The 15,415-nt window shown below is 40.5% G+C and overlaps 1 protein-coding gene across 4 annotated transcripts in view; it reads left to right on the plus strand.

Annotated features, from left to right (window-relative positions):
* Window positions 1–15,415, plus strand: part of Dock4 (dedicator of cytokinesis 4) — a 415,077-nt gene that overhangs the window by 225,892 nt on the left and 173,770 nt on the right. For all 4 annotated transcript variants that reach the window (XM_051145099.1, XM_051145092.1, XM_051145105.1 and 1 more), the window contains exons 11-12: window positions 1,507–1,639; window positions 5,656–5,744. In XM_051145099.1, the coding sequence (XP_051001056.1) occupies window positions 1,507–1,639; window positions 5,656–5,744 (222 nt within the window). The remainder of the gene's footprint in view (window positions 1–1,506; window positions 1,640–5,655; window positions 5,745–15,415) is intronic.

The following is a 15,415-nucleotide window of genomic DNA, read 5'->3' on the forward strand; positions in this document are numbered from 1 at the left end:
ACTTTGAACAAGAAAGGCAAAGCCAACTGGAGCAAATTGGGAGATCACAAAGCTCAGTGAGAGACCTTCCCCAGTGACAGCAGGGCTTCTCAGCTGCCCTCCCCTGCAGCGTTTGCTTCACTTTCTGTAGTGCATATACTAGAGGAAGACAGTCAAAAAGAAAGACCGACTGATAAACACCAAATTGGATATTGCCACCTTTTTTCCCTTTTTAACATTAGACTAAGGGCGTATCAGGTGCACATTGATACACTGTAGAATGCTGCTCAAATGGAAAATAAAATATGGATCTCTTGGGGATCTGTAGACAAACTTACCAATTTCTTTCCTTGTTACCTGTTACTATTTCAGCTCCAGCATGCTCTCACCTTGGAGTATACAAAAGTAATAACTGAGAGTTAAATACCAATAAGAAACAATGTGCCCACCGGGCAGTGGTGTCCCATGCCTTTAACCCCAGCACTTGGAAGGCAGAGGCAGGAGGATCTATGAGTTCGAGTCCAGCCTGGTCTACAGAGTGAGTTCCAGGATAGCTGGTCTACACAGAGAAACCCTGTCTCAAAAAACAAAACAAACAAACAAACAAACAAACAAACAAAGAAAACAATGTTCTCTTAGCACATATCAAAATAATCAACAGGCTGGAGAGAAGACTCAGTGGTTAAGAGCACGTAACTCCGAGAGAACCTGAGTTTGATTCCCAGCGCCCATGTTATAGGTCACAGCTATTTATACCTCCAGTTCCAAGGTGTCCAGTGCCCTCTTCTGGCCTCTAGGAGCACTGCAGCTCTCTAGCACATAGGAAGACATGCCAGCAAAACACCCATGTACCTAAGTAAAATCTTAAAAAAAAAAAAAAAAAAAAAAAAAAAAAAAAAAAAAAAAAAAAACCTTGAAATTTTTAAATGGACTAAAACTTTATAACTGTCAGAACCACTCCAGAGCAAGACAATGTTGTAGGCACTTGTGTCCCAAGGCAGGAATTGGTATTTGGTCACTTGTACTTGTTATATTCAGTCTCCAAAAGATTCCTTCCAGATGTGAATCTTGTGTTTTTCATTTTGAGACAGGATCTTGCTAGGTAGCACAAGGTGGTACAATCTCAGAAGCTTGTCTAAGCACTCCAAACACAGGGGGTTGAAATTTTTGAAGTTGTTTTGAATATGCAACTCTTAATGGGTACCACGACTGTCCTGTATGGTTTGCCCCTTCTGGGATGCTTTCGTGGTGCATCATCAGAGCAAGAAGATACTTCCCATGCATGAGATCTGCTCCAATCTTCCTGTTTTTTACACACGTCTCATGTTCTCAGAGTTTAGGCCATTCTCTCAAGGTCGGACAGCTAGGTGATTAGACAGAATCTTTAATTGAAGAGAAATATTCTGTTATCCTAAAGGCATTTTCTTCTTAGCTCCTTGTTTTGTCGCATGTGGCCTATCTTGTACCTGTGTACGATGCATCTAATCACATGTCCTCATGGGTCATGGTTGCTTCTTAACTGGACAGGTCGAATGGGAGCAGGAGAAAAAAAGAATGCCTGCAGTGTTCAGTATCGGCGACCTTTTGGCTGTGCTGTTCTTAGCATCGCAGACCTTCTCACGGGAGAGACAAAAGATGACCTTGTCCTGAAAGTGTACATGTAAGAAATGTGTGTGTGTATTGGGGGCGGGGGGCTTGGCCTGGGTGCAGGGTGCCTGAGAATCCTGCCTCAAAGGATGAACAACAGGAGGAAAGGTGGGCCTGAGTCATTTGTCCGAACCCCTGTAAACTGCCAGTTGGAGGATCAATGAATTGGGGTACCAGTGGAAACAGTTTATTGATTTAGGAGGACCAGCTACATAGGTATCTCCTTCACTTCGTAAGCAACTTAGCAGCATATCGTTACCATTACATAATTAGTTTATTCTTAGAAGGCAAAAATCTATTATTTTTAAATATAACTAAGTTAGAATCAATAGAGGGAAGCTCAGGCTATTCCCCTCCTGTTTTGTGTGATAGTTGACTGGAACTGCTTTAATGACAAACTGTGAATAACTGGGCTTATGCAGCAGAGTGTATCATCTTCCAGTTAGTTCTGGGGGACAGAAGTCTGTGGTCCAGGTATGTTTGCTGCCTTCAGGGCAAGGACTGTTCAGGGATCTGTTCTAGGCCTCTCCTGGCATCCATACCCGTTGGTACGTTGCTCTGACCTCTGCCTTCTTCACATGACACTTCAAATAGACACACGAGTCTATTTTCTCTTTGTAAGGATAGTATTGGATTGAAGCTACCCCAGGGACATCATTATAACTTGATTATCTCTAAGAAGACCCTCTTTCCAAATAAGGTCTTATTCTGAGAGCCTGGGGTTAACATTTTAATGTTGTATTGGAGTTGGCCGTAGTTAAAGAGGCAACACTCCTATGAAGATCATGTGGTCTAATCCAAATCCTAAATTAGATATTTCTAAGATGATCATGTAAACATGTGTCTGCATCAGCCCACACTGATGCATCCCACAGGCTTGGTGGAAAAGATCTGATGAGCAATGTCATGACCCAAAGGAGACTCACTAGAGCCTTCACTTTTGGCTTCAGGGACTACATTGTGGGCTAGTTCTATGAGCCCACTACTTAGGCCACTACTTATACTGTGTAGCAGTAAGTATTATGTTTCTGTGGGTTTTGTTGGGAGGTGGTGAGAATACAACTGGCTCTTTGCCAATGCTTGGTCAAAAAATTGCTTTGTGTCCGTAGCTTCAGGGTTTCATGGATTTATCTACTTTTTATGCAGCAAGGTCTCTGCAGAACATTCAGTAATTAGTTGACAAACAGATTAGGTTATCTGTAGCCTATGGTTTAGGACCAAAGATGTTTCTACCCTTTCTAAGAGGGTTAAACCTATGACCTTTGCTTTAAGCTTGAAAATATCTTAAAACTAGTAGGTTATAGAACTTGCTATTCAATTTTTTTTGTTGTTGTTGTTCTCTTGGAAGCCCTCATTATTAATGGTTTTGATTAAATCCACTATAACATTTTTCCTGAATGCTACTTATAGTCCTAATCTACGACTTAGTTAAGACAGTGACTAATAAAAGCCCTTGGGGTTGTGTAGTGTGTGCAAAGGATTCAGAACTTTACATGTGCTGCGTCACTTCATCATCATAGCAAACCCGTGAAGCACATGTCTTGGGTGAGTTCACACAGGAGGCCGAGAGCTGAGTATCTTACCCTTGTTACCCAGGTACTAAGGAAGGGGATCAAAATATGTCTACCTCTGGTACCTGAGCTCCCAGATTGGCTTCATGGGTGTTATTTCACACCACTGTCCAGTAACGTGAGCAGGATAGAACATGGCGTTACTAAAGAAAGCCAAAATTCTTTGCAAACATAGTCTTGTCGTTCCTTAGCATAGTTTTGCCAGGCATGGTGACACGTGTGGTCTTTATCTCACCACTGGGAAGACTGAGGGGCTGACAGTGACAGGAGTCAGCCCCGATTATGCAACCAGCTACCAAAAAAAGACCATTTTAAAAATAAACTGTGCTGCTCTTTGTATTTTTTTATTGTCTGCCTTTTTTAAAGAATCAGATTATGTTATTGGTTATTGCTTCTACTGTCAACTCAGCAAATTGTGAAATAGTTCCAAGACAAAAATACTAAGCCATGAAAACCATCTCCAACAGTAGGGAGGAGCCAGTCTTAATAAAGCTTTTTAAATGGTTGTTAGAATCCATTTGGAAAAAAATCTGTTTTTTCAAGCGACAGAATCCTTACCTCCATCTGGGATACCTCCACCCCCACTCCCGCCAAAAAAAGTAACAAATAACTTGTTTGAGGCATGTTGATCTTACTTGGAGGTTTTAAGGTCAAAACATGGGCAGAAAGAAGAAAAATAGAGATGAAATGTACTAAATGGGATTTGATCTCTCATAGTTATACAGATGAAATGGTTTTCCATCTAGTGTTCTAAGTGTTCTAAGAGCCAAGGCCCAGTTTGGTATCTCTGTTAGTTGTCCTGACAACAGCCCCCATGATATTTATCCTGGAAGACTCATGATGATATGTACATACCTAAGCTAGTAATGGCGAAATATATGCCTCAGACATGCTAAGAGGAGTATTGTTACTGTGGGACAATTGGGTTCGGTTGACAGTATATGCAGTCTTGATATCTACAGCTCTCTGGAAGGAGCATTTGTAGCTCAAAAAAGTAATAGCAGCTTTACAAACACATCTAAATAGGGAAGTTCTCTGAAACCTCATTAAAGCAGTTGTAGCAATAAAGATGATGAGAAGATACATATGTTTATTAACCATTAGGAGTTACTAGTCAGTGAGGCACCTATCCACCATCCATCTGTCCATCTATCCATCAGTCTATCCTTCCATCCATTTATGCAACTGGTAGTCTTAAGGTTTTACTATGTTCAAAGTAGAAGGATCCAGAGGGTCCTAGAAACCTACAAGTAGAACATTATGATAGGCAGATTTGGGCCCAGGGGTCCCGCTCAAACTAAGGCACCAGCCAAGGACAATACAGGCAGTAAACTTTAAACCCCTACCCAGATCTAGCCAATGGTCAGAACATTCTCCACAGTTGAGTGGAGAGTGGGATATGACTTTCTCACGTACTCTGGTGCCTCACATTTGACCATGTCCCCTGGAGGGGGAGACCTGGTGGCACTCAGAGGAAGGACAGCAGGTTACCGAGAAGAGACTTGATACCCTATGAGCATATACAGGGGGAGGTAATCCCCCTCAGGAACCATCATAGGGGAGGGGAATAAGGGGAAAAGGGGAAGGAGGGAAGAATGGGAGGGCACAAGGGATGGGATAACCATTGAGATGTAACAAGAATAAATTAATAATAAAAAATTTTTAAAAAGTATTCAGTAGTACTGTGATTAAAAAAAAGAAACATTCTATATCCAGTCATTAAGAACCCATAGGCCAGCTGATGACTACATCAAGCAAAGGTAACATGAGCTAGAAAGTAACAAAAACTAAAAGCAAGGACTGGTGCTATATAGCACTGTGGTAGAATACTTGCCCTGCCCACCCCCCAAAAAATTCAAAGAGGTAGAGGCCAGAGGGTAAAACAATGGATTGATACCATTTCATCAAGACGTGGAAAATCTGAAACTATTTTTGCATTGCCTTCTTTACATCCTGGCAGGCTATCACCAGTGTAAACTGTCTTAGCATCGATTTTGATTTACTTAATGGGTTGCATTTTGACTTTAGCCAGACCTGGTCATGTTACAGAGGGCAGAAATTTTCTAATGAGAACCTTTATTTATTGAGCATTTACTGTATGGCTGGCATTACTTAAGCCCGTGTTTGGTCAGTAGTCTAATATATTAACTCTGCAAGTTTAACAGATGAAGAAAGCAAGGGACAGAGAAAGTGATCAACTTGCTCCTCAAACATAACTCATTTAATAGTGAAAGTTTGAATCTCAGGCTTAGTCTTCAATACCTTTCTCTCGATGGATTAAGGTAGACTGTCAGCCACTGCCAAACTGAGCTTTCCTGCCTGCGCTAAGTAAGCCTCACGGCTAGGCATTGTTCTCCTAGGAGAATAGCACGTTGTAGTGGCCAAGAGAGAGGTGTGCTGTTAAGCTGGGGCTTGAGCTTGTGTGTTAGAGCCTAACCGAATGGTTGTGTTCTCACAGGTGTAATACAGAGAGTGAGTGGTACCAAATCCACGAGAACATCATCAAAAAGCTGAATGCACGCTATAATTTGACTGGCTCCAATGCAGGTGGGTGTGTTCTGCTGGCTGACTTGCCCTACACTTCTCACATCAGATCCTCTGTTCATCTGCGTTAGCTAGAGATGGTCAGCCCTCTGAGTCTTTTGTTTGTTCGTTGGTCACTTGGTTTTCTTCTGCTGCTATGTGAAAACACTCAGTACGCATTGTTCAACATTTTCCTAAATGGTGATAGGCTTGCAAATATAATTCTTTGCATAAAAAAAAAAAAATCCTTTCCAGTCTCATTTGAAACATCAGAGGATCTGAATTTGTTCTGTGCTGCCATATCTTGGGGCCTTGGGGTTTTTACTATATGCTAAAAGCTAAATGATAAACATGTGCGGGCTTTTGAATGGTAAGTGGAAGCCTGATAGTGAAGTGCAATAAAAGCATGGTTCAGTCAGTGTCAATGAACAGTAATGTAATTGTGCTGGGTAACAGACATGCATGTTCACGTATGTAAGTGGACTACAGAGGAGAGCGATGCTGACTATAATGTTACATAGAGAAAATACATGTGTGCTTATTTAACTACTTTAAAATTTTTATTTTTATTTTATGTGCATTGGTGTTTTGCCTGAGTACATGTCTGTCTGACATGTTGTACGCTGTCATATGGGTGCTGGGATTTGAACCCGGGTCCTCTTGAAGAGCAATTAGTGCTCTTACCCACTGAGGCATCTGTGTGTTTATTTAGAGACTGCAATAATCACATGCTACTGTAAATTATATGGCACATAGTCTTATATAAGTAGCAATGTATCATAGATTATATCATATTTTATAGTTGGTCCCTTTGAAGCCACTGTTTACTATACACTATATTTTCCCATAAGTTGCCTGGTTCCTTTTTTTTTTTTTTTTTTTTTAATTATGGATCCTTATTTAACTCCCTGAAGAGGTTGGGTTTCTTGCTTGTTTACTTTTTATAATAATACTGTGGTCTTACTGATAGATTGGGTCTTTGAGAAACAGGCCAACCTCTCCTATACTTCGTTTCTTCTACCTTTTCTTTGCAGATTAATAGCTAGTATCTCTTTCTGATCACTTTTAATTTAGTTGTTATTGCCCTTGTGTCCACATCTATTAATTCCAGGAGAGGCTGCTCACTCTAACCCCTGGGGCAATGCACCACGTGTTTCACATCCTTTATCAACATTACTGACAAACCTGATTGCTTCTCCCTCCTGGATCCTTAGTGAGACTGTACCTGAAAATGAGACAGGAACTACCTTAGTCTTGAGTCTTCCCTTTTCTGTTGTTAACCATTGTATTGTATACAAACACACAAACAAACTATAGTTGCTACTGCCTTTGTGGAAAATGAAATGCTCCATTGTAGCATAGAACCTCCTATAAAGGCCTTATCCCTGTGGTGTGAGCCATCCCATTTTGTTGTGTACTGGGATGCTTGAGCTCCTTCGCAGCTGGGCACATGCAGGTTGTACCTGGTTTCTGCTATAAAGCTCTGCTGACCCTCCTGTCCTGAGGACATCCACCCTCCCATGCTTCTCCTTCAAGTCTGTGTCCCATCCAGGTCCAACACAGCCAGCGCCTGTATGGCTTGGAGTCCTCTGATCGCTACTTGATCCCTGTTAGCTCTTTCAAACTGAGACTTGCTCAGCTCTAAGCCTCAGCACTGTGCAGTGCTTTCACACAGTAAAGGTTCAGAAGGAATCTTTTAAAACAAAGACCTTCACACTGTCCAGCCAAGTACTTCTCTTCAGTCTTGGTGAGCTGTCATTCTTGTCCCCTTGATCTATGTTGTCTCCTTGAGGAGAGGGAATTACAAGCCCAGGTAGGCGCTTGGGGTCCATTCAACTTCATTACTGAACTGGAGGTACTCTAGTGATTTGCTTAAAATAGTAAAGAAAACAAGAGTACCAGAAATGCAAATGGAGAGTCGGGTGTGTGGTGCTGAATTATGACAATGGTTAGATAGATGTGTTGTCTTGTGCTGTTTTCTCCATGGACCACGGAACTGTTGATTCAGTAGAGCCACTGTAAACATGTTTTCAAGAGAAATCGAGTTCATTCTATGAAAGGGCTGCTGTTTTTCCTGTTATCACCCCCTTCTATTCCTTGGCCATTGGTATTGAAGAAAGAAAGAAAGAGAGAGAGAAAGAGAGGAAGAAAGAAAGAAAGAAAAGAGAGAAAGAGAGGAAGAAAGAAAAGGGGTAGCTTTAAAATTGCTTTTGAAACAATTCTACCAGCTAATTCTAGGCCTTGTGCCCTTCTCACTCTTAGAGCTGTGATCTTGTAAACAGATTTATCTGGGTAACTGGCATTTCCCTCTAACCCAAGACGTTGTTGAAAGGAAGATTATCCACCATGTCTGTTGCATTTAGAAATTGGGAGAAAATAGCCAGTATTCTCTTTAACTTTTAAAGGTTAAAAAGAATTACTGAATTAATATAACTCTGTAATTAGATTAAGTAATTTGAAATTTTAATAGTTGTGTTATATGAGAATTTTTAAATGTATTAATAAAGGACCAAATATTTGAAATTCTAAAAATATTCATTAAAAGTTAGCCAGATTTGATTGTATCATTCAAAAATGATTATTATAAATGTCACTTCTGGTGGATGGCAGTTGAATTCTAGGGATGTGGAATTAGACTTAACTCATGTTATCTACTTAGGCAAATTCGGTGATAAGACAAGTCTATAAAAGTCACGGCAGGCTGGTGAGACAGCTCAGTGGGTAAAGGACATGATGCCAAGCCTGATGGTCTGAGTTGGATCCTCGAAGCCCACGTGGTAGAAGTAAAGAAAGAACTCTCTGTACACACACCAGTGTAAAAATCACTGAATGTAGTTCAGTGTATAGTAACATAAAATTCAAAATGTGTTCCTGTCATTTGTGTAGATATGATGTATTCCTCTACTTTGCACATGTGGCTTTTTTGCAAATCAGGTAAACTTCTGGAATCTTCATTTTTTTGCATTTGTAAGATGAGTGAACACCATTCTATTCATCCAACTATACATTTTAACCCCTAGGAGATGTCACAGGAATTGCTACATAAGGGGCCTACTATTTCAGGGAGAGCAGTATGGCTCTATGCTGGCCGTAATAGTACTCTCTTAGTTGCTGTTGCAGAGACTTCTGCAGTCTTAGAGTGTGTTTTTGTGTTGACAGTCTTATCTGTGCACAACAGTGTAGTCTTTTAGTTTACCATCATGCCAGTTAAGAGCGCTCACTGCTGTCCCAAGTTTGCTTTCTTGTATGTTCATGGCAGCTCACAACCCCTGTACATTCAATTCCAAGGGACCTAGTGCTCTCTTCTGGCCTCAGTGGGCACCAGTAATGCCTGTGGTACATATACATATGTGTAGGCAAAAGATTACTCATACATATTTAAAAGTTTTAACTATAACATGAAACTGTACTCTAAGATATTTTAAGGGTATGTGCAATATTGATAGAAACTCTGACCTCAAATTATAAGCTAATGGAAGTAGTGCTTAGAGTTTAATGTTATTATGTACAGTAGTTACAGTTCTCTAACTTTCTTATGATCACGCAAAATGTTGAAGGAGCTGAACAGTCATGTGTACTACTGCAGTGTAGGAGCTGTACCTGTTTTCTTTCACCCATCCTAACTTCTTGACTGATCCTCCTGTAACTAAAGAGAGATTAGCAAAAGAAAATATTGAAGACTTGTGTCATGTGTTCTGATATGGAAACCTGCACTGGAAGTGCTGGTTAAGTGGGGAAGCCTTGGTGTTTCTAGAGCAGGTTTGATAAGGATAGAGAGCCACAAAGAAGCGTGGCAGAGTTCCTGATCTCATGGCAATGAACTGGGGCTCTTACAAAGCCTGTGTTTTCAATTTCTGCTTGGAAGAACTTCCCTTTCAAAGACATGAAGGGACATGTTTTTACCCATTTCATGGAAGAAAACCCAGGAAGGTCAGAATAATCTTCTAGCACATTTTATTTCCAAAAAAAGTCCATTAAAATTCCTTTTTGAGAAGTAGCATATTATGAGCACCATTTCTAAAATATATATTAATATATATGTAATATGTAATATATATGTTAGAATGTAAGTGCAATGAAAATGTTTCAATCCTGAATCAGAATAAAGAATGGAACTTTAAAATGGAAAATGCTGAAGTATTCTGATGGTTCATTGTCTGGTGAGCATGGATTTGTCTCCAGCTTCCATCTCTAGCCAATAAATTTATGTTCGGGATAAAACTGTGAAAGTAAATGATGTTGGGTTTCTCTAATATTCCTTCATTTGACATTCATTGATTTATGTGTTGGCACTGTCCTACTTTCTCTATAATTTTTAGCCATTGGCTCACCACTTCCTCAGAAGAAAACATGAAAGCATTTCCTAAACTTTGAATTTAAATTTTTTTCTTTCTTTCTTCAATCACTTTACAGCCTGATCTCAGACCCTCCCTCCTCTTCTTTCAGTCCCACCCTTGTGTCCCCTCCCCCACTTCCCCATCTCCTTCTCAAAGAAGAGGAGGCCCCCAAGGAGTACCAACCTACCCTGGCATCTCAAGTCACAGAAGGACTAAATATATCCTCTCTTACTGAGGCCTGATAAGGCAACCCCACTAGGAGAAAGGGGTCCAAAGACAGGCAACCGAGTCAGAGACAGCCTCTATTCCCATTGTTAAATGACCCACAAGTTGATCACGCTGCACTATACCCAGTCTCTGCCTGCTCTTTGGTTGGTGGTTCAGTCTCAGTGTACCTACAATGAACCCAGGTTAGTTTACTCTGTAAGTCTTCTTGTGGTGTCCTTGACCCTTATGGCTCCCTCTATTGTTTCTCCTACTCTTCCACAAGACTCTCTGAGTTCAGCCTATTGTTTGCCTGTGGGTTTCTGCATCTGTTTCCATCAGCAGCTGGATGAAGCTTCTCAGAAAACACTTATGCTAGGCTCCTGTCTGCAAACATAGCAGAATATCATTGATAATACCAGGAATGGTTCTCTCCCATGTAGTGGGTCTCAGGTTGGCCTAGTTATTGGTTTGCCATTCCCTCAAACTTTGGTCTATCTTTATCCCTACACTTCTTGTAGGCAAGACAAATTTTGGGTTGAAAATTTTATGGATGGGTTGGTGTCCCCCACCCCAACACACTGGAAGTCCCATCTGGCTACAGGAGGTGGAAACTTCAGGCTCCTTATTGCTTACCACTTGGAGTCTCAGCTAGGATCACCCTCATAGACTCTGGGGAACCTTCCCTGTTCTAGAGATGCCCCCCCCCACCGATTTCTATTCTCTCTCCCAGTCATCTTTCTCCCCATCTGCTCTCTCCACACCTGATCCCCAACCCTGTTACCCTTTCCATTTCTCTCCTACCCAGTTCCCTCCCTCCATCTACTTTAGATGTCTACTTTATTTCCTCCTTCTCCTTCCTCTTCTGAGTGAGATTCAAGCATCCTCCATTGGTCCATCCTTGGCTTCTTTGGGTCTGTGGATTGTAACATGGTTATTCTGTACTGTTTGGCTAATATCCACTTGTAAGTTATCACATACCATGTGTGTCTTTCTGGATCTGGGTTACCTCATTCAGGATGATCTTTTATAGTTCTATCAATTTGCCTATAAATTGCATGGTCTTTGTTTTTAATAGCTGTGTAGTATTCCATTGTGTAAATGTACCATATTTTCTTTTTTTTTTGTAAATTGAATATTTTATTATTATGATCTTTAAAACATATATTCATAATAAAATGGGTAAAATGCATATTTTTATATTCTTTTTCTTTTTTTAATTTCTTTTTTTTTTAGGATTTTTTTTATTAATTTATTCTTGTTACATCTCAGTGGTTATCCCATCCCTTGTATCCTCCCATTCTTCCCTCCCTCCTGTTTTCCCCTTACTCCCCTCCCCTATGACTGTGACTGAGGGGGACCTCCTCCCCCTTTATATGCTCATAGGGTATCAAGTCTCTTCTTGGTAGCCTGCTATCCCTCCTCTGAGTGCCACCAGGTCTCCCCCTCCAGGGGACATGGTCAAATATGAGGCACCAGAGTATGTGTGAAAGTCATATCCCACTCTCCACTCAACTGTGGAGAATGCCCTGTCCATTGGCTAGATCTGGGTAGGGGTTTAAAGTTTACTGCCTGTATTGTCCTTGGCTGGTGCCATAGTTTGAGCAGGACCCCTGGGCCCAAATCTGCCTATCATAATGTTCTACTTGTAGGTTTCTAGGACCCTCTGGATCCTTCTACTTTGCTATGCTCCCATGCTTCTCTCATCTAGAGTCCCAATAGGATGTCCTCCCCTCTGTCCCAGTTTCCTGGTTAGTGAAGGCTTTCATGGGACATGCCCCTTGGGCTAGTATGCAGATATAAGTGAGTATATTCCATTTGAGTCTTTGGCTTCTGGGTTAACTCACTCATTATGATCATTTCTAGCTCAATCCATTTGTCCACAAATTTCGGGAATTCCTTGTTTTTAATAGCTGAGTAGTATTCCATATTGTATATGTACCACAGTTTCTTTATCCATTCTTCTACTGAGGGACACTTAGGCTGTTTCCATGTTCTGGCTATTATGAATAAGGCTGCTATGAACATGGTTGAGCAAAGTTTCTTGTTGTGTGCTGGAGTGTCTTCTGGGTATATTCCAAGGAGTGGAATAGCTGGGTCTTGAGGAAGCCCTATTCCCAGTTTTCTAAGATAGCACCAGATAGATTTCCAAAGTGGCTGTACTAGTTTGCATTCCCACCAGCAATGAAGGAGTGTTCCTCTCTCCACATCCTTGCCAGCATGTGGTGTCGCTTGAATTTTTGATCTTAGCCATTCTGATGGGTGTAAGATGGAATCTCAAAGTTGTTTTGATTTGCATTTCCCTGATGACTAAGGAGGTTGAGCATTTCTTTAAGTGTTTCTTGGCCATTTCCATATTTTCTTTAACTATTCTTTGGTTGAGAGACATCCAGATTGTTTCCAGTTTCTGGCTATTATGAATAAAACTACTATGAACATACTTGAACATATGTCCTTGTGGGATAGTGGAGCATCTTTTAGGTATATGCCCAGGAATGATATAGCTGGGTCTTGAGTTAGATCTATTCCAAATTTCCTGGAAAACCTCCAGATTGAGTTCCACAGTGGTTGTACAAGTTTGCACTCCCACCAGGAATGGAGGAGTGTTCCCCTTTCTCCACATCCTCACAGCATGTACTGTCACTTGAGTTTTTGATCTTAGCCTTTATGATGGGTGTAAGATGGACTCTTAGAGTTGGTTTGATTTGTATTTTCCTGATGACTAAGGACATTGAACATCTCCTTAAGTGCTTCTCAGCCATTTGAGATTTCTCTGTTGAGAATTCTTGGTTTAGCTCTGTATCCCAGTCTAATTTCTAGAACTCTTTATATATTTTGGATAGTAGCCCTCTGTTAGATGTAGGGGCTTGGTAAAGATCTTTTCCCATTCTGTAGACTGCTGTTTTGTCCTATTGACAGTGTCCTTTGGCTTGCAGAAGCTTTTCAGTTTCATGAGGTCTAATTTTTAATTGTTGATCTTAGTCCCTGAGATGTTGGTTTTCTGTTCAGAAAGTTGTCTCCTGTACCAATGAATTCATGGCTCTTCCCCAGTTTCTCTTTTATTAGATTTAGTGTATCCAGTTTTATGTTGAGGTTTTGCTCTACTTGGACTTGAGTTTTATGAAGAGTGATAAATATGGATCTATTTGCATTCTTCTACATGTGGACATTCAGTTAGATCAGCACCATTTGTTGAAGATATTGTCTTTTTTTTCCATTATATGGTTTTGGCTTCTTTGTCAAAAGATCAGATGTTCATAGGTATGTGGGTTTATTTCTGAGTCTTTAACTCTATTCCATTGATCAACTTGTCTGGTTTTATTCCAATACCATGCAATTTTTATTACTATTGCTGTGAAGCACAGCTTGAAATTATTTGACATTCATTGATTTATTTGTCGGCTCTGTCTTAATTTCTCTATAATTTTTAGTCATTGGTTCACCACTTCCTCAGCAAAGAACATGAGAGCATTTGTCAGACTATGATATTTAAATCTAGGTGATCGGTGAGCCATTAATTACAATCAGCAGATACTGCTGATGTTTCTCAGGCCTTCCTCTTGTTAGGTGAGCCCAGGAGGCAGGGCTAACTGCTGCCAGGTCCCAGGAAACATGATCATTAAGTTTGATGGTTAACTTGGCTGGGGTAGAACCTACTGAAAGGCTAGCTGCTTAGGCCCTCCTGTGAGGCATTGTCTTAAGCAGATTGTTTTACTCAGGAAGACCTGTCCAAAATGTGGCTGGTACCTCCCCTGTGGCAGCTCCTGTAAAAGAAGGTAGAAGGAAGCTTTGCTTTTGCCCACTTGTGTTCACTTTTACTGGGACATTCATCTACCATGTTGCTTATCTAGCATTTCAGAACTCATATGCTCTCCAGTTGTACCCATATTTAACTAGTATCAATATCAATGACGTAATGTGTGGCTGTCCAAGATGACAATATTAAATGATATCCAACATCTTAGTAACCTGGGCCATTGGTAGTATTTCAGTAGATCAGTTTCTTGTGACTTCCCAGAGCAAACACCTCACAGGATCTAGTCCAGATTTTACTGCTTGGTAGTGGAAGTGCACCTCTGAAACTTCTTTCTTGCTCTGAGCACCTTCCAAAGAATCCAGCATCCACTTCTGGCCTCTAAAAACACTGCCCCCAGTATTGTGACAATAGGAGGTAGGGCCTTTGGGGTAATTGAATTGTGAGTGGTTGAGAGGAAGGTGCTCCAAGGACTACTATTAGGACCTATATGAAAGAGGCCTCCGAAGATCTCTCTTCTGCTCTCTCCACCATGTGCTGATATAGTTGACCTGGAATTAAGCTCTTCATTTGAACTAAATCACAGTATTATAAAACTTACACATAGGTCAGAATATTTCTAGTAGAACAAGTGTCTCTGTGACATAGAACAGGAGCTGGCAGGATACTTTGCTTTGGGTGCTTTTATACAAGGTAGTGTCTGACATGGAGAATTGTTTCTCCATTTTTCAACCTATCTTTTTCCCTTTTAAAGCTTGACTGTTACCTTCTCACCACTAATGTCTGTAGCCAATATTCTTTTTAATCACCAGCTCTGTGATTTATCTAGTTTTTTTTTCTTTATTTTTCTTTTTCCTTTTTTTTTTTTTTTAAATATTTCTGAGACAGGGTTTACTGGACTTGCTTTATAGACCAGGCTGGCCTCGAACTCACAGAGATTCCTGAGGTCTAGTTTATTTTCAGTTACAATTAATAGGAAGGAAATTCCAGTAGAACCTCCAAGAAATGGTATGCAGGAAGTTGGGTTGGATTTTTCTAGAGTGGAATCTTTAGTAGTTTGAACTACTTAATACATATATATTCTACTAACGTTTTAATATCACAGTTGAAAATGTCCTGTGTTTAATGACTAGTTGAGCACCTGATAAGCATTCATTTTGTGAATAATAAAATACAAATTAGAAGATTTATGCTGTCAGTTTTAAGATACATAGCTGAAGATTGTTTTATGACCTCCTAGTGCCAAATCAAAGAGGAACACAGTGAGGAGCTGGAAGTGTTTGTCAAACCCTAAGGGAGTTTTATAATTTTCCCTGGCTTTGAGTACAAGGCTCCTAAAGTGCTTTCCAAATCTTCATTAAACAGGGCTCTTAACTGCCTTCCCACTCTCCCGTAACAGT

Source organism: Acomys russatus, chromosome 1 (genome assembly GCF_903995435.1).
Source record: "Acomys russatus chromosome 1, mAcoRus1.1, whole genome shotgun sequence".
Classification (NCBI taxonomy): Eukaryota; Metazoa; Chordata; class Mammalia; order Rodentia; family Muridae; genus Acomys; species Acomys russatus.